Source organism: Enhydra lutris, unplaced genomic scaffold (genome assembly GCF_002288905.1).
Source record: "Enhydra lutris kenyoni isolate GAN:26980312 unplaced genomic scaffold, ASM228890v2 scaffoldscaffold44, whole genome shotgun sequence".
NCBI classification, from domain to species: Eukaryota; Metazoa; Chordata; class Mammalia; order Carnivora; family Mustelidae; genus Enhydra; species Enhydra lutris.
The window spans coordinates 15,385,334-15,404,556 of NW_019154128.1; the positions used below are offsets into that span (position 1 = coordinate 15,385,334).

The 19,223-nt window shown below is 40.8% G+C and overlaps 1 protein-coding gene across 4 annotated transcripts in view; it reads right to left on the minus strand.

The window, feature by feature from the left end:
* Positions 1-5,111: 5,111 nt before the first annotated feature.
* LOC111155896 (mannosyl (alpha-1,3-)-glycoprotein beta-1,4-N-acetylglucosaminyltransferase, isozyme A) overlaps positions 5,112-19,223 on the minus strand; it is a 109,663-nt gene continuing 95,551 nt past the window's right edge. For 2 of the 4 annotated variants that reach the window (XM_022516359.1, XM_022516358.1), the window contains 4 exons: positions 15,421-15,499; positions 14,633-14,699; positions 6,124-6,236; positions 5,112-5,973 (listed from right to left, as the gene is read on the minus strand). In XM_022516359.1, coding sequence (XP_022372067.1) covers positions 5,947-5,973; positions 6,124-6,236; positions 14,633-14,699; positions 15,421-15,499 — 286 coding nt within the window. In that variant the 3' untranslated portion in view covers positions 5,112-5,946. Of the gene's footprint in view, positions 5,974-6,002; positions 6,237-14,632; positions 14,700-15,420; positions 15,500-19,223 lie in introns of those variants that run through there. The other 2 variants (XM_022516357.1, XM_022516356.1) reach the window with 1 other exon arrangement.

Genomic DNA, 19,223 nt, shown 5'->3' on the forward strand with positions numbered 1-19,223 from the left:
AAGCTAATAATAACAAAACTTGCTACTCATTAAGTTTTACCTATTTTTATTAGAAGGAATCTTGAATTCAACATGGCTTCTTAAACATCTTTATTCCAAACACATGAACGGTTGTGGCACAGAGAAACAGTAATGAAAGGCACAGTCAACAGAACCAGTTAATAGGTTTTCAATTATAGCAGCAAATTTGGAAATAATCTTCCTTTAAAAATCTTAACAGGTACCTAAAATATTACTACAGATATTACCCATTCACCCAATGAAAACATTTTAAGGAAAATATGTACAATACATTTAAGGAGAAAAAAAAATCTGGTACAGCCTGGAAAAGCAATTCCTCAGGCACCTTCTCTAAGGGGTGCTTCCAGAAACGTCTATGACCTTTCCAAACAGTGTTTTTGATGAGAAACACATTAGTTTTTCATTTCATAAATGAAACAAAATTGTTACGTTCAGTCAGCTGATTTCTAAATCTTTCTTAGAAAACATCACTGTCTTTACTGAAATGAAAAGTATCAAAGCTGCTGGCAGTGCATCTTACAGTACTGTCGATATCAGCCATTTTTAAGGCTCAGAGAATAGGTCTTCTAAAGGTATTTTCACCCAATTTCAGCAAACCGAGCATTTCAAATAATGGAAGGCTCATCACACTAAAGTACTGAACCTTTGACTCCGGAGGGATTTGCTAATTACTAATACCAAGAAACAACTAGGAGCAAGTGATATATAAAGTAGCCTCCCTAATGTTCAAGAGTATCATTAAATATTCCCCACAACAAACAATCCTTATTTGGAAAACAATTTTAGCACCACTATTCACATTTTTACAGCAGTGTGAACACTAGGAATGATACTTTGCACAAAGTGCTTTCAATACCTAGCTTACTTTCTTGAACGTCTTCTGAATTCTTAAAACACACACACACACACACACACACACACAAAGTGCCAGCTCTTTCCCATTTGTTTCCTTGAACATGATCTAATTAGTGCCCAAAAAAGGTGGAGTGTTTCAGGCAAGAAGAGTTTACATATAGGTACTGGTGATAGGGATATATATAACAAATCCTTTTTTTTTTTTTTTAAAATACTGTCGTTGTAGTCTTTTTAGCATTGTGTGTTCACATGCATTAAAGAAATAAAGCGTTCTAGTTATGGCATCTATCAAGATTAATAATTAAAATTGTACAGCTATCAAATTTAACACACTATAATGCTACACAGCTTGGAAAAGTTTCCTTTTCTATAAAAGAAAGAGCTGGGATATCTGGGTTCCTCTAGAACACAAAGATTATTAGGACTCCAATTTCTGACTTTCTGACAGTCTTAGCCTCTCATTTTCTTCCCTTTAGCTCTGTTGTTCTTCTATCAAGGGTATGGTGATATAGTAAAAATAAGCACAAAAATTAATGTACAAAACCAAAATTTCAAGCTTCAATGGCAATTAATGGCTTGGAAGCAGAGAGGTATTTTAGAAAATACCTGCAAAGTACAAAAATTTGGTTGGCGCATATAGGATTTGATCTGTGCTTATACAATAAAGTAAGTTTGGGGTTAAAAAAAAAAGTTCGTTCAATGCAGAGTAGATTATCTTTCTTAAAGGCAGAGGTTTTTTTTTTTCTCCTAATATTTAAAATACCACTGTTCATGATTCTTAAAGAATACACTGAACAGGCTCAGAGCAGAAAAATCACAAATACATACCTCTCCCAGGAAGAAGATTCCATATACCATGGGTCCTCCTTCTGGAATGAGAACAATCCTGTCCTAGCAGGGTTTTTTGTTTTTATTTTTGTTTTAGAAAACATTGCTTAGATACTCTAAGTTTTTGGCAACAAACTTTCAATCAAGACTACTAGAGATTCTCAGGCAGAGAAACCCCAGAGGCAGCCCAGCTGTAAGTTGGCTAGTGTAAGACTTGACTCACGTGGTTATGAAAATCTCCCAACTCCAGAGAATCAAGTATGAAGACTTTTCCTCCTCACCTCTTTTAAATACTGTATTCATTCTCTGTTGCTGCATAACAAATCACCACGAATTCAGAGGCTTAAAACAATGCCTATTTATTATCTCACAGTTCCGCAGGCCAGAAGTCAGGGCGGGCTTGATTCAAGTTCTCTGCATAGGGTCTCACAAGGCTGGAGTCATGGGGTCGGTGGAGCTGGGCTCTCATCTGCTGGAGAAGACTCTAGCTGCAAGCTTACTTGGTTCATTAACTGATGGAGTTCCTGTGTTGGTAGGGCTGTAGTTCCGGTTCCTGTGGCTGTCGATGGAGGCCTCTCTCAGCTCCTTACAGGCAACAGCATTACTTCTCCTGTGGCCCCTCCATCTTACATCAGCGGTGGTGCCTTGAGTCCTTCTGCTTTGAATCTGACTTATGCTACCAGCCTGCGAAAACCCTGCTCACACAGTTAGATTAGCTGAACGTGATTATGGGTGATATTCATGGCTTCCACCCACACACAAAGAGGGAGGACAGCATCTACGGTACCTGAGGGTCATCTGCAGAATTTTGGCTAGTACAAACAGTGCCACTAATGAGAGCAATCGTGCCAAACATGCTGTTTCCACATTAACCAAACTTGCCTTTGAGGACAGTACTGATGGGAGACCGCCTTTTGGTGACAGTAACAAATTGAAAAGCCTTCAGAACGTTGCTGAAGGTTTTGAAATAAAGACACCTGATCACTTACTGGTGCAACCAGTGACCTGAAAAGCCATACGTTTTCCAGAGACCTCTCCATGGTTGAATTAACACACACGTTTCTACAGCCTGCCTGCTGAATCATCCAACACACACTCACTTTTTCCAGAGCTTTTCAATCTCACTGCCTGAAACCCTGTTCTCGTCTGACTACACAGTAGGGCCTCCGCGCGTGCTGGAAAGAGCATGTGAGACTTAAGAGCAGAGAACTCAGAAATCTGGGGTCTCAGAATCCCGGAAACAGTCCTTAACCTTTTTGCCTACGATACTCGTCTGCACTGTGATATATTCTGCACGTCTGCTTTTATCCTCGTAGTCAGAATTCATTCCTCTGGTTTTGCAAGTGTTCGCATTAGCACTCCTGACACAGTGCTGTCCCAACAGAACTTTCTGCAGTGACAGAAGGCTATCTGTGCTGTCCAGTCAGGGGCCACGAGCCACATGTGGCTAATGAGCACCTGAACGTAGCTAGTGTGACTGAGGCGCTAAAGATCTTATTAATTTAAATTTACACACCCACTGTGTGTCTACTGGCAACTGCTCAGGACAGCACAGCTCTAGAGTCTCAACAGTTTACATGAAATGCATACCAGATGCAAATCGGGTTTATCTCTATATGTTAATAAAATACTGGACACCAGAGGACAGTGTCCCCACTATTCGGATACAAGTGGTTCAGTGTCCTCTCGAGGCCAAGTACATATCCTTCCCTCAGTCCCAGGTACTCTTCACCCCCTCCACTGTTCTGTCCCCAGACTTCGCTCCCCAACTCCTCTCCAGAGTTACCCTACAGTGTCTTGCTTAAGGAAAGCAGGGCTGTTTCTCATGGCCTGAGGAGGAAGTGGGGGCAGGGAAAGACCAACAAGGAGATGATCGGAGCACAGGAAGGATGAGTACAGGCCTGCCTGGAAGCCTGACAGGTGGGAGAACGTGTGCGCACACATAACACACACTCGCCAGGAACAACCAAAAACTCAACAGCTGAGTGTGTATGTATGTAAGTGTATGGCAAGCAACGTAGACAAAGGGAGTTAGAAAGAAAGAGGAGTGTGGGCTGGAACAGTTGGTCCCCTCGTCCAGACCTGGACAGGGGACCTGCCACGTGCCAGGCACTATTCCTGGCACTACGAGGCACTGGTAACAATTCATGGGGAGGAGTGCATGAGAGAGTCTGTGAAAGGGGGTGAAGTTTGGCTCCAAGTATTCTCGGGAACAGGAGGGGTGAGCGAAGCCTGGGAGGGGAGGCTGAGCAGAAGTACAGGAAGAAGCCGGCTGGTACGGCTCACCAGTCTAAAGCCCAAGCAGCCCTAAGGGCAAGGAGCTGCAGTCATGGTCACCTCCCTGATCTTCAGCGCATGCTCCTTCTCCCTAAAATCAGAGTGGGCTCCTGGGGAAGCAAGGAGAGGAGAGGACTTCTTAACCCACCCAGGGGTTTCTCTCCCGACACTCGGTGGTTCCAGCAGTCCGTAATATTCAACGGCTGCCACAGTTTTACAATGAAAGGTTATTCTTTTCAAATGAAATTGGCCTGCGGGCATCAGGCCAAGGAAATGTAAGGACAACATAAAAAGTAAATTAAAGAAAGTGAAAAGTGGATCTAAAAAGCCCAGCAAAAATGTTTCACTAGACTTGGACATAAAAGTTATTCGTGGCCATGTGTAACTTTTTGATCAAGGAAAGTAACTGACGATGATTCCAACAGGAGTAACGGAAAGAAGTGTACCCTATCCATGTTTCCCAACATTTTTCACTCCAACATACTGTACAGAAAACAAGGCTGTCTGGAAGCTCTTTGTTCAGCATCCTGGGTAACCGCGGGAGGCTCCCCCAGGCAAGAGGCAACCAGCGGGCACCTCCAACCCCCGGAGGCCTCAGCCACTGGCTAGTCCGAGAGCTCAGGGGGTCAGTCTCTGCATATCTCTCTGGAATCCACCTGCAAGCCCCCTGATGCACTGGTTGGGAGCTGATGGTGATCATTCGGAACTTCTTAAAAGTAAAATATTTTTGTAAAGATCGCTGATTGCTAAGGGTGATAGTCTTTTTGTTTACAGTAGTAATAACATTTGGAATTACATGATTAAGAGCAATAAATGCTCTTCAGATATGAATTTACCTGTAAGTTCATAAAGCCAACAGAGCAAGTCACTTTGCAAAAACATACAACTGCTACAATATCTCTCCCTAAAAACCAATATTACATTTTTTTCTGTAAAATTCAATGATTTTGACTCATACAATAACATCACCTGGAAAACATTTTGTCAGAACTCACTAAATGGGTGCAGATATAAAAGGATCAACTAGAGATAATGTATCTAACTCATGGATTAAAGACACAGATTTAAAAAGAAAAAAGAGTTTGTCATCCTACATTCAGAGGGAATGTAATGAGTTGAGTCCATGATGATTTGGGCTGAATGCATGACCCCTGCACATTAAAATTTATCAGACTGATTTTTTTTTTTTTTACACCATAAACAGTATAGTAAAATAACCCTCAAGAAGGACGTTGGTCTTTAAAATCTTGGCTTTAAGGAATGACAAATGCCTTTGAAAATATTTTGTTCAGAATCACTGCAATTATAAAAGTACTTCAGTTAGGAAATCAATCTAGAATCATTCTTAAATGGCAGTGCATTTGAAAAATGGCATTCATTTGTAATGTTTGCATTTCCAAAGAAAAATATAGAAAGAAATTAAAAAAGCAAGGTAACTTTTCAAAAAAAGTATTGATTCAAAAATTTACTGCACAAAAATATGTACTTCTTAAATGTTTCTAATAAATTAACTCCATAACATTTTTATGTATATTTATATATTTATATATATATATATATAATCCCTGATAATCTATAAAAGAGGGTCTATAATAGTAAAATAAATGAACTTCAAAAGTACCCCCTTCATAAAATGTATTTAACATTAATTTTTCTCAAATTTAAAGAATGTAACAATATGTACAACTCTTAGTATTAGTATAATACCAAAATAGTACAAGTCATATTAACAGGCTGTCATAACTGTAAAATGTTGAGTCAAGTTAAAATTGGAGGACAGCTTAGGTTCGAATGAATGCAATTATCCATGGGAGCTTCACTTTCCAAGTGGAAATGACAATCATCTTATCTACAGTAGATTTCACAAGAGGTAGTGTTCAAGTTAAAAAAAAAAAAGGTACATGCTTAACTATCTTTAATTAACAAATTCACAGGAAAAAAATGTACTGGTTTTTTAGCAGATGATCAGTTGGTGACTTTTTTAATATGAATCTGAAATACAAAATAATGAGAAGTACAATAAAGGCCTTATGCATGAAATTAAAATGGGGTTAAAAAAAAATACAACACAAAAATCCCCCACAGAAAACCAACAACAACGTACCATCTAAGCTGTATCATCGATAGCACACATTGTCTTACCTCATTAAGAATGGCCCAAACGGCAGAATTCTGAATAACTGAAAGTCGAAAGGCTGAAATGGGGTTTAGGCTAGGATCCACCATTCCTTCGGCAACACCATTCTCAAATTTTCCTTCAAAAGAAAAATCAACACGTGTTGGATAGCCTGAAATCAGCAAGCCTAATTTATCACAGACTTAAAATAGGGAAGAAAAACACCAAAACATTTCCAGTGGGTGTCGTCAAGACGGGCCTGGGTGAATTTTTCCCCTTCTTTCTACTTTTATTGAACTTTGAAATTTCTCACGAAGTGTATGCTTATATTAGAAGCACCTAGTAAGAGAGGCAGAGCTATACTTCCTCTTACTGCAAATTAAACGTGTGTGTGTATGTTCTTGCATCAAAAATATTTTAACATGCAGGTTTTTAATAAAATGTGACTTAACCAAACCTTACCAAAGTGTACTCTGTACCATGGCTCAGTCCAACCCTTTGAAGGTTAAGTCAGTAATGGCAAATTTCAGTGCTTTCAGACATAACATATAATGGTTGGCCTTGAGCAAGCACTCAGTCTGTATGTATCTGTTCCCATGTAACATCTAGAAGGAATTAAGAAGTGATACCTCCTCCAGGAGGTTCTAATAGAAAACTGCTATTACAAATGACAAGTTGAAAAAGCTAGGACCAAGAGGTTCTATAAAAAGGTAGCATGCTCTATATCCAATTTTTCTTGCTGTGAGGAATATTCTTAAAACAACAAAATGCAATGGAAAAAGTGACAGACAAGTGTTTTGTTCTTGGCCATGTTTCTCTAAGCCAGGAGCCGGCAACCCCTTTATTACACGGGGCAGACGGTGAATATTTTGAGCTTTGTGGACTAAGAGGAAAAGTAAAGATATCAGGTTAGCACTTCTACATGGAAAGATGGGGAAAAAATGTTCACAAAATTTTTATTCATGAAATTCAAATGATAAGAACCGCCATGCAGGTGTACCAAGGAGAACATAATTCCTTTTAGGATGGTGCGGGGGGTGGGAGTGGTTAACATCATTCAGTTAACTAGGATTCAAAGTGATCCTCATTAAAATCGATCATAAATGTTCATCTGTTCATATGAATCCATGAGATTTTACATATTTTATCTTGACTAATTCCTTTCACACAGCCGAGGTGCTGCGAAACACATCAGTCCACTAGCACGTGATTTTACTGGAGCATATTCATCACTTGGAGGGTATTCGTGGAATTCCATAAGGTTCTTCTCCCCAGTACTTGCCTTGCAAGTGTCACTACACTGCAGATGAGTCACTTTTGAGCGAAAGTCAGGTGGAAGCTTCTTGATCAGTCTGATATTGGAGCTCAAATAATCACGGTCATCAGTGGCTTGGCTAGAATAAAAGGTCTGCACGGAAGTGCTATTTTGTCTTGTAATTTTAGCTTGAATAAAACGTCATCAAGTCTGCACCAAAAACTAACTTTCTAAGAGATAATAGTGGTTAAGGGCAGTCCTGGGAAAAAATTTCAATAATGTTCCTGGGCTTAAAAAAAAAAAAAAGTTCTTTTTTTAAATTTTTTTCATTATAAAATTGATCACAGCTAAGCCCCAGAGCTGCTGTGTGGTCCAGAAGGTCATACTGTTCAGTTTCTATTTCTGACAAAAATTCACAGAACTGATCATGGCAGAGTCCATGAGAATGAATCAAGTTCACTGATGACTGCTGCTGGTTCAATAAAATAATGATACATGACAGATTCAAGTAGTTCCTGTAAAGTACCAGATGAATAATAAAATAACCACTGGCTTCGCTCACATTTCCACAAGCTCTGTACATGTATCCAACTAAGCCTTCTTCTTCATGGATATCTTCACCACCATTCAGTGTAACACATTTCACTTCAGGTTGTACTCAATGTGTGTTTCCTCAGCTTGTTGGAAAATATTCTTGCCTGTACTTGGTTCCATGCAGACTTTTCAGAGGCCAATGCTTCGGTTACTTCAAGGTTGGCATGGACTCCAAGTAACAACTAGGCAGTACCTATAACCTCTATCAACTCATCAAGAGACCAGGAAACAATTTGCTTTTTTTTTTTTAATGGAAATGATAGAATTCAGCCTATTTTTTTTTCTAGTGTTACCTTAGGGCAAGAAGATTCTTTAGATTTTCTTTGTACTGCAGGTCTAGATCCAATTTCCCACATATAATTATATTTGTTGTGACTTTTTGTGCACTGAAATGCCCCCAGGTACTGTGCACTAGCAGGATTTCCTACCGTGACCTTACAAATATCCTCATCCTAAAAGGTTCAAAATGCATTAGTGTATCTAATCCCTCACACACACAAATGCACAAAGACCAGGAAAAAAACAAAAACAAACAAAGGAGTGTCAAGCACTTGGGCGTCAACTAAGTAAAGAACATTTAGTGATAATCAGGATTAATTTTGAGGAAAACGACACTATTGGGGTTTTAGAAAGAATAAACACCTGGCATAACGAAATATTTGCAGTATTTTTTCCACCTTCTATGAAGGAAGCTGTTTTCCCAACAAGATGTGAATATCTGTTACATAAATATTAAATATAATTCTTCAAATTACAACGGGGAGGAAACCTTCAAGCACTCTGGGGCTTAAATTTATTTTCTCTTTCCAACTCCCCCCTTTTTTTTTAACATATCCATTTACCTATTGGTGTATATATGTTTATATTTATATATACACTTTATTATTTATTGGTACTCTATGTACTATGTATAATGTACTTATCAGTCTGACTTCAAAAAAATTCTATTTTGCCAATTAGTAATAATCTTACAATGATATACATTTAGTTGTCACCTTCCTGTCTTGTGTTCTCTTGTTTTCATGTAGTTTATCTTAAAATATGCTATAAATACCATATCACATTATTAACACTTAGGCAGTCAATGGTCTTGCTTTGTCTTCTGACTGATAGTGTTCCCAGTGTCCTCAATTCTTCAAGCAGTTGGTTGTGAGTGAAAGCTTGATGGTCTTAAGTTTATTTTATCTGCACACACATCTTTGGCTGCTCCAATTAAATACGATGTAACGTACGCTTGGTCATTGGCTTCATTTACTTGGCTAACACCCGAGTCTCCCCGACACTCACTCTGGTTACAGCCTCATGGGCATTTATTTCTGGGAAGAAATTCTGCTGTCATGAAATACAGTCTGTTAAATCTTCTGATTTCCTGACCTCTACTTTCCTGTGAGTTGGGAACAGCATGAGTGCTCAGGATGGCAATGTGTTCCCCAGACCAGCTGTCACATCACGGCGTAATAACCATGGCGATCTGCCATCCAATCTGATCAAATATGCCACATTTTCACGGTTAAAAAGCACTGACATTCAAAGTCCACTTTCACAGTTTTCGGCATCATGGGTAAGCACTGGTTATTATCATTATTATTATTTTTTAAACGTCACAGGATGGTGGTGCGCGGGGACATGGTCATATCATAACTGCACTGCCACTGCCTGGAGCGCCCCAGCACCACCTTCTTCTTGGCTGCAACTCTGGGCTCTTCTCTCCCGCTGGGGGTCAGAGTGCACGGACTGCACAGAAGTAAGTGAGCACCAATAAAGTGTTCCAATAACTATTTATGGACACTGAAATCAAACCTTTTTATCATTTTTACATGTCACAATATAAAATTTTCATTTTTTTCAAACCATTGAAAAATAAAAACAAAAAAAAAATTAAACATTCTAAGCAAAAACAGGTAGTAGAGGGGGGAAAAAAAAAAACAAGAGGAAGAGGGCCAGAGCAGGACTGAGGCTATCTGGTGTGGAGATTATGCAGCCTAATCTAGAGTTTTACAAAATAATGATAGGCTTTTAGTAAGATATGTTCAACCTGAAAATCATACCAGAGAAAACCTGTAATATATTTTTTAGAGATTTATTTATTTATTTAAGAGAGAGAATGCACACATGTGAGCTGGGGCAGGGCAAAGGAAGAAAGACAAGCGGACTCCACACTGAGCGCAGAACCCCACGTCAGGCTCAATCCCACAACTCTGAGATCACAATCTGAGCCAAAATCAAGAATCCTACATTTCACTAAGGTACCCAAGTGCCCCCAAGAAGACTTGTAGTATTAAACGTATTTCTTATTTAAAAGTTATTAATTTTTTTTTAAAAAGATCTTACTTATTTGACAGAGAGAGATCTCTGAGAAGATCACAGAGCGAGCAGGCAGAGAGGCAGGCAGAGAGAGAGGAGGAAGCAGGCTCCCCCACTGAGCAGAGAGCCCGATGTGGGGCTCGATCCCAAGACCCTGAGATCATGACCTGAGCTGAAGGCAGAGGCTTAACCCACTGGGCCACCCAGGCGCCCCTATTAATAATCTTATTTCATGAAAGTATGTCCATGCTGGGGCTAGACTGGGGTGGGAAGTACAGGCTACAAAAGAGTATTACTGAATTATTGAGTTAGGCAGGGAACTTAGGGCTGAAAAATACTGTGAAACATGAAACACTTTAATGAGGTATCGTACTATCATCTGATGAGCTCGTTTAATTAGAAAGATAATTACCTAATGATGTAACTGGCCTCTTTAAAACACCTGCATCCAGGACGCACCTGAGTGAGGCAGTCAGCTAAGCAACCAACTCTTGGTTGTGGCTCAGGTTGTGATCTCAGGGTTGTGAGACTGAGTCCTGTGTTAGGCTCCAAGGTCTGTGGGGAATCTGCTTAAGACTCTTTCTCTCTCCCTGACCTTTCCCCCTGTGTGCATGCAGACGCTCTTTAAACAGGTAAATCTTTAAAAAAACAAAAAACAAAAAACAACAGGGGCACCTGGGTGGCTCAGTGGGTTAAGGCTCTGCCTTCAGCTCAGGTCATGATCTCAGGGTCCTGGGATCAAGCCCCACATCGGGCTCTCTGCTGCAGGGAGCCTGCTTCCCCCCTTCTCTCTGCCTGCCTCTCTGCCTATTTGTGATCTCTCTCTGTCAAATAAATAAATAAAAATTTTAAAACAACAACAACAACAACAAAAACACTTTCAACCAGGATTTTATCCTGCAGATATACTCTCACATGTACAAAAGACTACAAATTGTAGCAAAAACTGCCAACAACCGTCCACCACTAGGTGACCGGCTATGCAAATCTTGATATGTTAATCCATGGAAATACTAGGCAGCCAATTAAAAGAATGAAGAATACAAAGAATAAAGTACAACAGAAGATAATGTAGCTAAAGATCTACTTGCACTTTCAACGCAGAGACACTCTCATACGTGTGCAGAATTGTTCAAACAAGCATTCTTTATAACGGGAAAAAAAAGGAAACAAACTTTATAAGCAAACAGGAGGACAGACAGTGATATGTCCACTATGAACATTTACACAGCAAGTAAATGAATGAGCCAAAGATACACGCATCCACATGGATGAATCTCATGATGGGGAGAGAAAAGAAACCGTAGACTACAGAAGGTTATTATTTCGCTCAGATTTAACAAGCGAAATAACACTGCGTGTTGTTCAGGAATACATCGTACATACATAGTAGAAGTGGACACACAAATGGTAACCACAAACCTTAGGACAGTAGTTCTCCTTGGGTGGAAGGGGGAAAGAAGATATTAGGGAAGAACAACTGAATTGGCAAATCTTAAGCCAAACACACTGATGCTCATTACATTATTACTTGTATCTTCTGTGCATCTGAAATGTTACGATCTTTTGGAATGTTCCTCTTCCGTATATAATACTTGTGTATTTGATTGGGGAAAAGATGCAGAACAAAGGTCGTACAGCATGTTATCATTCCTTTGTGATTGTGTGTTTTTAAAGAATATACTAGTATCTCTTCATTTCTGAACAGAAAACTTCTGAAAGGACACAAATCCTTAAAGGAACTGCCTCTGGGAAGCACTAAGGAGGACAGAAAAGAGCAGAGGAAACTGAAATTTATGTTTTCAGATATGCATTTGGTACCACGTGCCTGTACCAGCTTCCCAAACAAGAAATTTAATTTTTGTTCTTGACCCAATGAACTGGTAGGTCCGCACTGAGAGACAGGAAAGAAAGGGGAAAGGAAGGAGGAGCTTACTGGAGAGTGACTAAAACTCCCAATTCCTGGTACTGGCCGAGACTTGCAGGGTCATGCCCTGTGGGGCTCCCCCTCCTACCGCACCCTGACCGCACACCAGCCTGTCCTTCCAGTGTTTCTCTGACAGGGCTCTTTGCCTCACAACTGGGACTGACTAGAAAGTGTCGAGAATAGAGCTCCAGTCTCACTGAGCTCAGGCAGTGTGGGGAACGCACAGGTCAGGTGTCTAAGGCCATAGACTCTTCATGTTCTTTTTTTTTTTTTTTAAAGATTTTATTTATTTATTTGACAGAGATCACAAGTAGACAGAGAGGCAGGCAGAGAGAGAGAGAGAGGGAAGCAGGCTCCCTGCTGAGCAGAGAGCCCGATGCGGGACTCGATCCCAGGACCCTGAGATCGTGACCTGAGCCGAAGGCAGCGGCTTAACCCACTGAGCCACCCAGGCGCCCCGACTCTTCATGTTCTTACTCAGATTCAGATTTTCATGAGTAATGTCTCTCCATCTGCTCTATTTTTTTGAAAATAATTTTCACCAGGTACGGCTGTTCCACTATGAGGAAGGTCTGCGAAGCTATTCCACTAAGGCATACTTAAGGGAGTGGAATTGTTTCATACTCAGTTGAAAGAAATCAGTTGCTCCTTGTTTCTGATGCACCTTTTCGTTATACAAGGTCCTAGGCTGGCTGATTTACACATTCTCTTCTGTTCTAAACATGTTTGAGCTGCTGTCTTAGATGGTCATTATCTTCAAGTTACTACTGATGGTCAATTTCCTATGCTTTCCTAATCTAGAACACAATAGTCTCAGAAACTAAATAATGGACAAGTAATAGGGTTAATAAATGTCTTGGATATGCAGCCAACTTTTTGTACATTTCTAGACGTAACCCAAATATGAAAATAATGAAACTCATCTATCCACCAAAACTACACAAAAACTAGGGTTATCACACAAACCTTGTAGCAGAAACCATGACACCAGATGTGAAAACTCTCAAGAGAGTCTTCTGATTGTACCTATCCTGTTCACCTACAGTGTAAACTTACCAATATTCTCTTCTGCCTACCACTAAGAAAAGCATTACTTTTAAGAAAAAGAAAATACATTCTCATTCACTGAGTTAACACCTATCCAGCAACAGACTGTATGTTAACTGCAAGAGACGGCCAAGGGCCATCGCCGCCTGCCTTCCAGCCAAGTGCGCAGGACCGCACTGTGACAGGTCACCTCGCTGTGACAGGGAACCGCCATGTGACATGGCAAGGCCACATAGTAAAGTGCACGCAGTGTGTTAGGAAGAGCAGACAAGAGGGGCAGCTGCAGTGTTTAACAGAAAATGAGAAAGCATTCAATAGGAGAAATATCAGGTGGAGAAAATGGCCAGAGGCAGAGCTGCACATGAGCGCAAGGAGCATGAGAGGAACAAGAGACTCAGGACAAGGGAAACTGAGAATCAAAGGAAACATGATGTGAAAGTGGATGGAAGCTAAGGAATGTGATCATGGAAAGGCGTTAAGATCTCTCTCCAGGCTAACATCGTGGTAACAGGGACGCTTTAGAAAGGCAACTGCTGGGGTTCTGGGCAAAGCGAGCAGAAGGACGCAGGGAATGGCAGTCCTTCTCCGGCCCAGACCCAGAGGCAGAGGCCTGAGCACCAGCCCAGGGCAGGTGACTCGGCATTCCCAGATGGACATATCTTATGCTAACGGACAGTACAAAGTGGGGTGTGTGTTCAGGGTGTCTCCCAAGATTGGGCTTAGGCAACCAGGTGAATAGTGACAGCAAAAACTATGGTGACCGAAAGGTATGACCCTGGCACAGATGCTCAGAGCAAATGGCTGTGTGGCCCTGTCAGAAAGCATCCCAGGGGGCGCCCGGGCGTCTGCCTTCGGCTCAGGTCATGATCTCAGGGTCCTGGGATCGAGCCCCGCATGGGGCTCCCTGCTCTGCAGGTGGCCTGCTTCTCCCTTATCCCCACCCCCTCTGCTTTGGTGCTCGCTCTTTCTCTCTCTCAAATAAATAAATAAAATCCTTAAAGAGAGAGAGAGAGAAAGCATCTCAGTACAGACCTGAAGCTCAGGAAGGAGGCAGGGGCTAAAAGGCACAGAGCTTCTGGCACACAGACGTTGCTGGGACCTTGCAAGTAGCTACCATCGCCCGGTCAGAGAGGGCAGGAGGCAGCTGAAGGCAGAGGATCTAGCAGTGACTATCAACCACGAAACAGCAGGTGGGGAGATAAAGAGGAACCAGCAAATGAACCTCTGATCTGAAATCCTGGTTGGGTCAAGACAATTAAAGTATGAAACATGAGAACACACACAACTTGGGAGGACATTGGTAACTATAACCCTAAAGTGCTTAACATCCGACGAGAAGTTATAATTACTTAGGAGTTAGTCCAGAAAAGTCAAGGACATTCTACTAGGTTAAAGTAGGAGGTATTACCTATTCTGAAATAACCATCTTCTAATCGTTTGTCTTTGGTTTCTTTGCTTATTTCCAAACCTTCACTCTAAAATAGAACAAAAAACATTAACTTTGCAAATTATTACTTCTATTTACAACAGATCTAATATATCTTAATAAACACAAAAGTGATGTTTGCGGCTCAGCTATTTCTAAAAAAGAAAAATGTCATCTCAGTCTTGAATCTTAAAAAGTTTATCAATACATTCTTTTTTTTATAATATCTGAATCTATGTATCTTTCTAGATTGGTTAGAAAATTTAAATATATAAATATAAATAAATACAGATGATACATTGATTAGAACATTTAAATTTTAATTAATTTAAATTTAAACCAATTTAATAGGGTACTATTTTTTTCATTAAAAATAAAAAACCGTGTTAACCTGAAAGAAAACTAAGCACTACTTAAAGACCAGTAAAATTAATTTTGTGTATTAAACAACAGGCATTAAAACCACATGGCATTTTGGGACTCAAAATATAAACACCAGTTAAGCATTAAAGTAAAATGATAATTCACTTATTTTCCTAGTAGGAACTTCCAAGTTATTTTCCAACAGGAAACAAAATGGAGGCTCTATGAATAAGACAGATGGGACAATACACTAAGTGTTCCATATTTCAAAAAAAAAAAAAAATAATATTGCTTGTCACAAAGGCCCTGCAAACGAGAGAATTTTCTTTCACCTCATCAGTAAGGATAACCTCAAACCAAGTCTCCTAGTCTTAGTTCTGAAGAATTAGGGGAAGAAACAGGCATACCTTTAAAGGCAAAACTTCCACAGTTGTGTTGAGCAGGATATCTCCTGGATGTTCTTGGTTGCCGCTGTGGAACAAGTAACTGAAAAGACAAACATAAAAGTATGAGTCAGACTAGACTTGACGAAGATTCAGGAAGACCGCCTCACCTCACAGTGAGCCTTCCCAGCAGGGCTTGGGGTGAGCGGGGACTGCACCAGGGCGCGTAGCGAGAGCGCGTTACTATTCCGAATAGTTGCAGGGAACCTAAAAACCCAAGGATGCAACACTGAGGGGATGTGTTAATTCCTTCCATCGGAAGGGGCATGTGTGGTGCTTGACGTAATAATGTATTTAACAGACTTTAAAAAAAAAAAAAAAGACAATTTTAGGCTGCGGTTCACACTGTTTTAAACGTACACTACCCTCGAAGAGTAATCGAAGCTGCAGCACCTACAAAATACTACTGTATCTTGTGCCCGAGTAAATTTTCACCAGGCCTGCCATGAGCCATGGCAAGTTCAAAGACTAGCTTTATCCAATGCAAATAATTTCAGTATTAGGAGCCTGAGAGTAAATTAACCAATTCCAAATATCTAAATAATTCCACTTATCACTATGAACAAACATCTCAATATCAACTATGATCAATCTAAAATACTCCCTGGGTATGAGGATAATGTCCTCAGGTTCTGACACCCTGAAAACCAGTGTGTGTGTAAGTGTATGTGGGGAAAGGAGGGAGGGAGGGCGGGTGTACAACCCAGACAGGGCATGCAAAGCATATCTAAATCTAAACTGAAAACTTAAGTTTAGGGGCGCCTGGGTGGCTTAGTCTGTTAAGCGGCTGTCTTCAGTTCAGGTCATGATCCCAGGGTCCAGAGATCGAGTCCCCACACCAGGCTCCTTGCTCAGGGGGGAGCCTGCTTCTCCTTCTCTCTCTGCCTACCTCTCTGCCCACTTGCACTTGCTCTCTCCCTGTCAAATCAATGAATAAAATCTTAAAAAAAAAGAAAAGATAGAAAACAACTTTAATTAAGTTAAACGGTTAAAAGTTTAGATTTAGAAAGACCTGGATCCAAATCCTAGGTCTCTCATTTAGTCTCTCATTTAGAGAATTCTCACCTTTAGCAAGTTACATTAGCTTCCTGAGCCTGAGTTTCTTCTAAAAGCGCAGAGATTCTCACCCACCTCACGGGACTGTAGCAAGTTTATGAGTTTATGAGAACTGACAAAATACCCTGCCTATTCAAAGTACTGCAAGGAGCAGTGACAGAAGGCTAACGGTACAGTATGGTATTGGTGGGCAGAAATCATCTGGGATGAAGACCGGATTTTCCAGTGTTACAGAGGGAAGGGCACCCTCGGCTCCCTCTAGGCTATGCCAAAGATTAATTCCAGCATTTTCAGATGAGAGACACCTTTTTTAGAAAGACATCTTTGACTTGAAATGCTACCTGCTATAACTATGGGTCACTCATAACCTCAGCTACAGACCAATACAAAACAGAGGAAGCTACTTTTAAGAAAGGAATGATGGGGGGCACCTGGGTGGCTCAGTGGGTTAAAGCCTCTGCCTTCGGCTCAGGTCATGATCCCAGGGTCCTGGGATCGAGCCCCACATCGGGCTCTCTGCTCCGCGGGGAGCCTGCTTTCTCCTCTCTCTCTCTGCCTGCCTCTCTGCCTACTTGTGATCTCTATCTGTCAAGTAAATAAATAAAATCTTTAAAAAAAAGAAAAAAAGAAAGGAATGATGGACAGAATTTGCTGTTCAGACAGACTGATTCAGAGGTGTTTACTATGAGATTACAGCAGAAGAGTCAGTATGATCTACAAAGTTTAATATCAGAAGAAGTAAATGATGGTATAGCCAACAGTGGGGAGAATGTGCAACTATTAAAATGTTTACAAGGGGCACCTGGGTGGCTCACTGGGTTGGGCCCCTCCACTTTGGCTCGGGTTGTGGTCTCAAAAGTCCTGGGATCAAGCCCCACATCAGGCTCTCTGCTCAGCGGGGAGCCTGCTTCCCCCTCTCTCTGCCTGCCTCTCTGCCTACTTGTAATCTCTCTCTGTGTCAAATAAATAAATAAAAATATCTTTTAAAAAAGGTATTAAAAAATGTTTATGAATCATTTATGACAAATTATGATGGAAAATATAAGACATAAAATTACATACAGACCATAATGGCTTTCAAAGTAGAAAGTGCCAATATGATCACAATGGTGTCTACGGGGTTGTGATTTCTTTCCCTCATTTTTTCGTATTTTAAAATTTTTATGTAATCAAAACATATCATAATATGTGGTCAGAAAATATTTTCCCTACCACTTAATTTCTGTACTGATAAATACAACTTCTGCTTTACCACCCCCCCCCCCCAGCAAGTCCATTATTGTGCAAGTCAAAAGTGATTCCTTTTCCCTATTCTGGCGGGGGTGGGGGGCGGTCTCTCCATGAACTCTGAGAAAATTCAGATATACTCTCATTTTAAAAGAACTGTGTTTTACTTAGAAATGGCTCCTCAGTGGGATCATATACTTTATAGAAGTTTATTGTAGATACATTTGTTAACAAATCTGATCTCCAATACAGGAGTTCTTTAGCAGATTCTTTGCTGGCACAATTTTAACTTGTTAAAAATAAACCAACAGAAATGGTCTGAGACTATTCTGATTTATGGAGGTGAAAAAATTGTTTCTAATTGTATGATGACTCTTTGTTTAGAAGTCTCTGAGTATAGCTGACCCACAATGGTACATTAGCTTCAGGTGTACAACACAGTGATCCACCGTCTCTGTGTGAGTCTGAGCTCACCACAAGGGCAGCTGCCATCTGTCACTGTACAGGGCTGCTACACTGTCACTCACTGTATTCCCTATGCTGTGCCTTTTATGCCAGCAACTTACTCATTCCATCACTGGAAGCCTGTAGCTCCCTCTCCCCTTCACCATTTTGCCCAACCCCCCCAACTCCCCGCCCCTTCTGGCCACCAGTTTGTTTTCTGTACTCACAGGTCTGAGTCTGCTTTTTGTTTACTCGTGGGTTGTTTTCTTTAAGATTCCTGAGTGGAATTATGTGGTATGTGTCTTTCTCAGGCTGACTTACTTCACTTAGCTTAATACCCTCTAGGTCCATCCACATTGTCACAAAAGGCAGGATCTCATCCTTTGTGCGGCATATTCCCTCATGGGTATATACACCACAATCTCCTTATCTTACCTGGCTTTCCACTGATGAGACTTGGGATGCTTCCCCATCATGGCTACCGTTACTCATGCTGCAATAAACATAGAGCTGCAAGAATCTTTTTGAAGTGGTGTTTTCCTTTCCTTTGCTAAGTACCCAGTAGTGGAATTACTGCATTATACTGTACTTCCATTTTTAGTTTTTTAAGGAACCTCCATATTGTTTCCCATAGCGGTTGCACCAATTTACATTCCCACCAACAGTGCACAAGGGGCCCCCTTGCCCCACGCCCCTGCCAATACTTGTTCGTTCTTGTCATTCTGATTTTAGCCATTCTGACTAGTATAAGGAGACAGCTCGTTGTTTTGACTTGCCTCTCCCTGACGCCTACTGATGCTGAGCACCCTTTCATCCATCTGTTGGGCATCTATATGTCATCTCTGGAAAAATGTGTCTTCAGGTCCTCTGCTCCATTTTTTAATCAAATCATTTGCTTTTTTGGTATTGGGTTGTATAAGTTCTTTACATATTTTGGATATTAACCCCATTTCAGATATTTATGATGACATCTTTTTTTTCAATGTAGGCTCCACACCCAGCACGGACCCCAACACAGGGCCTAAACCCCTGACTCTAAG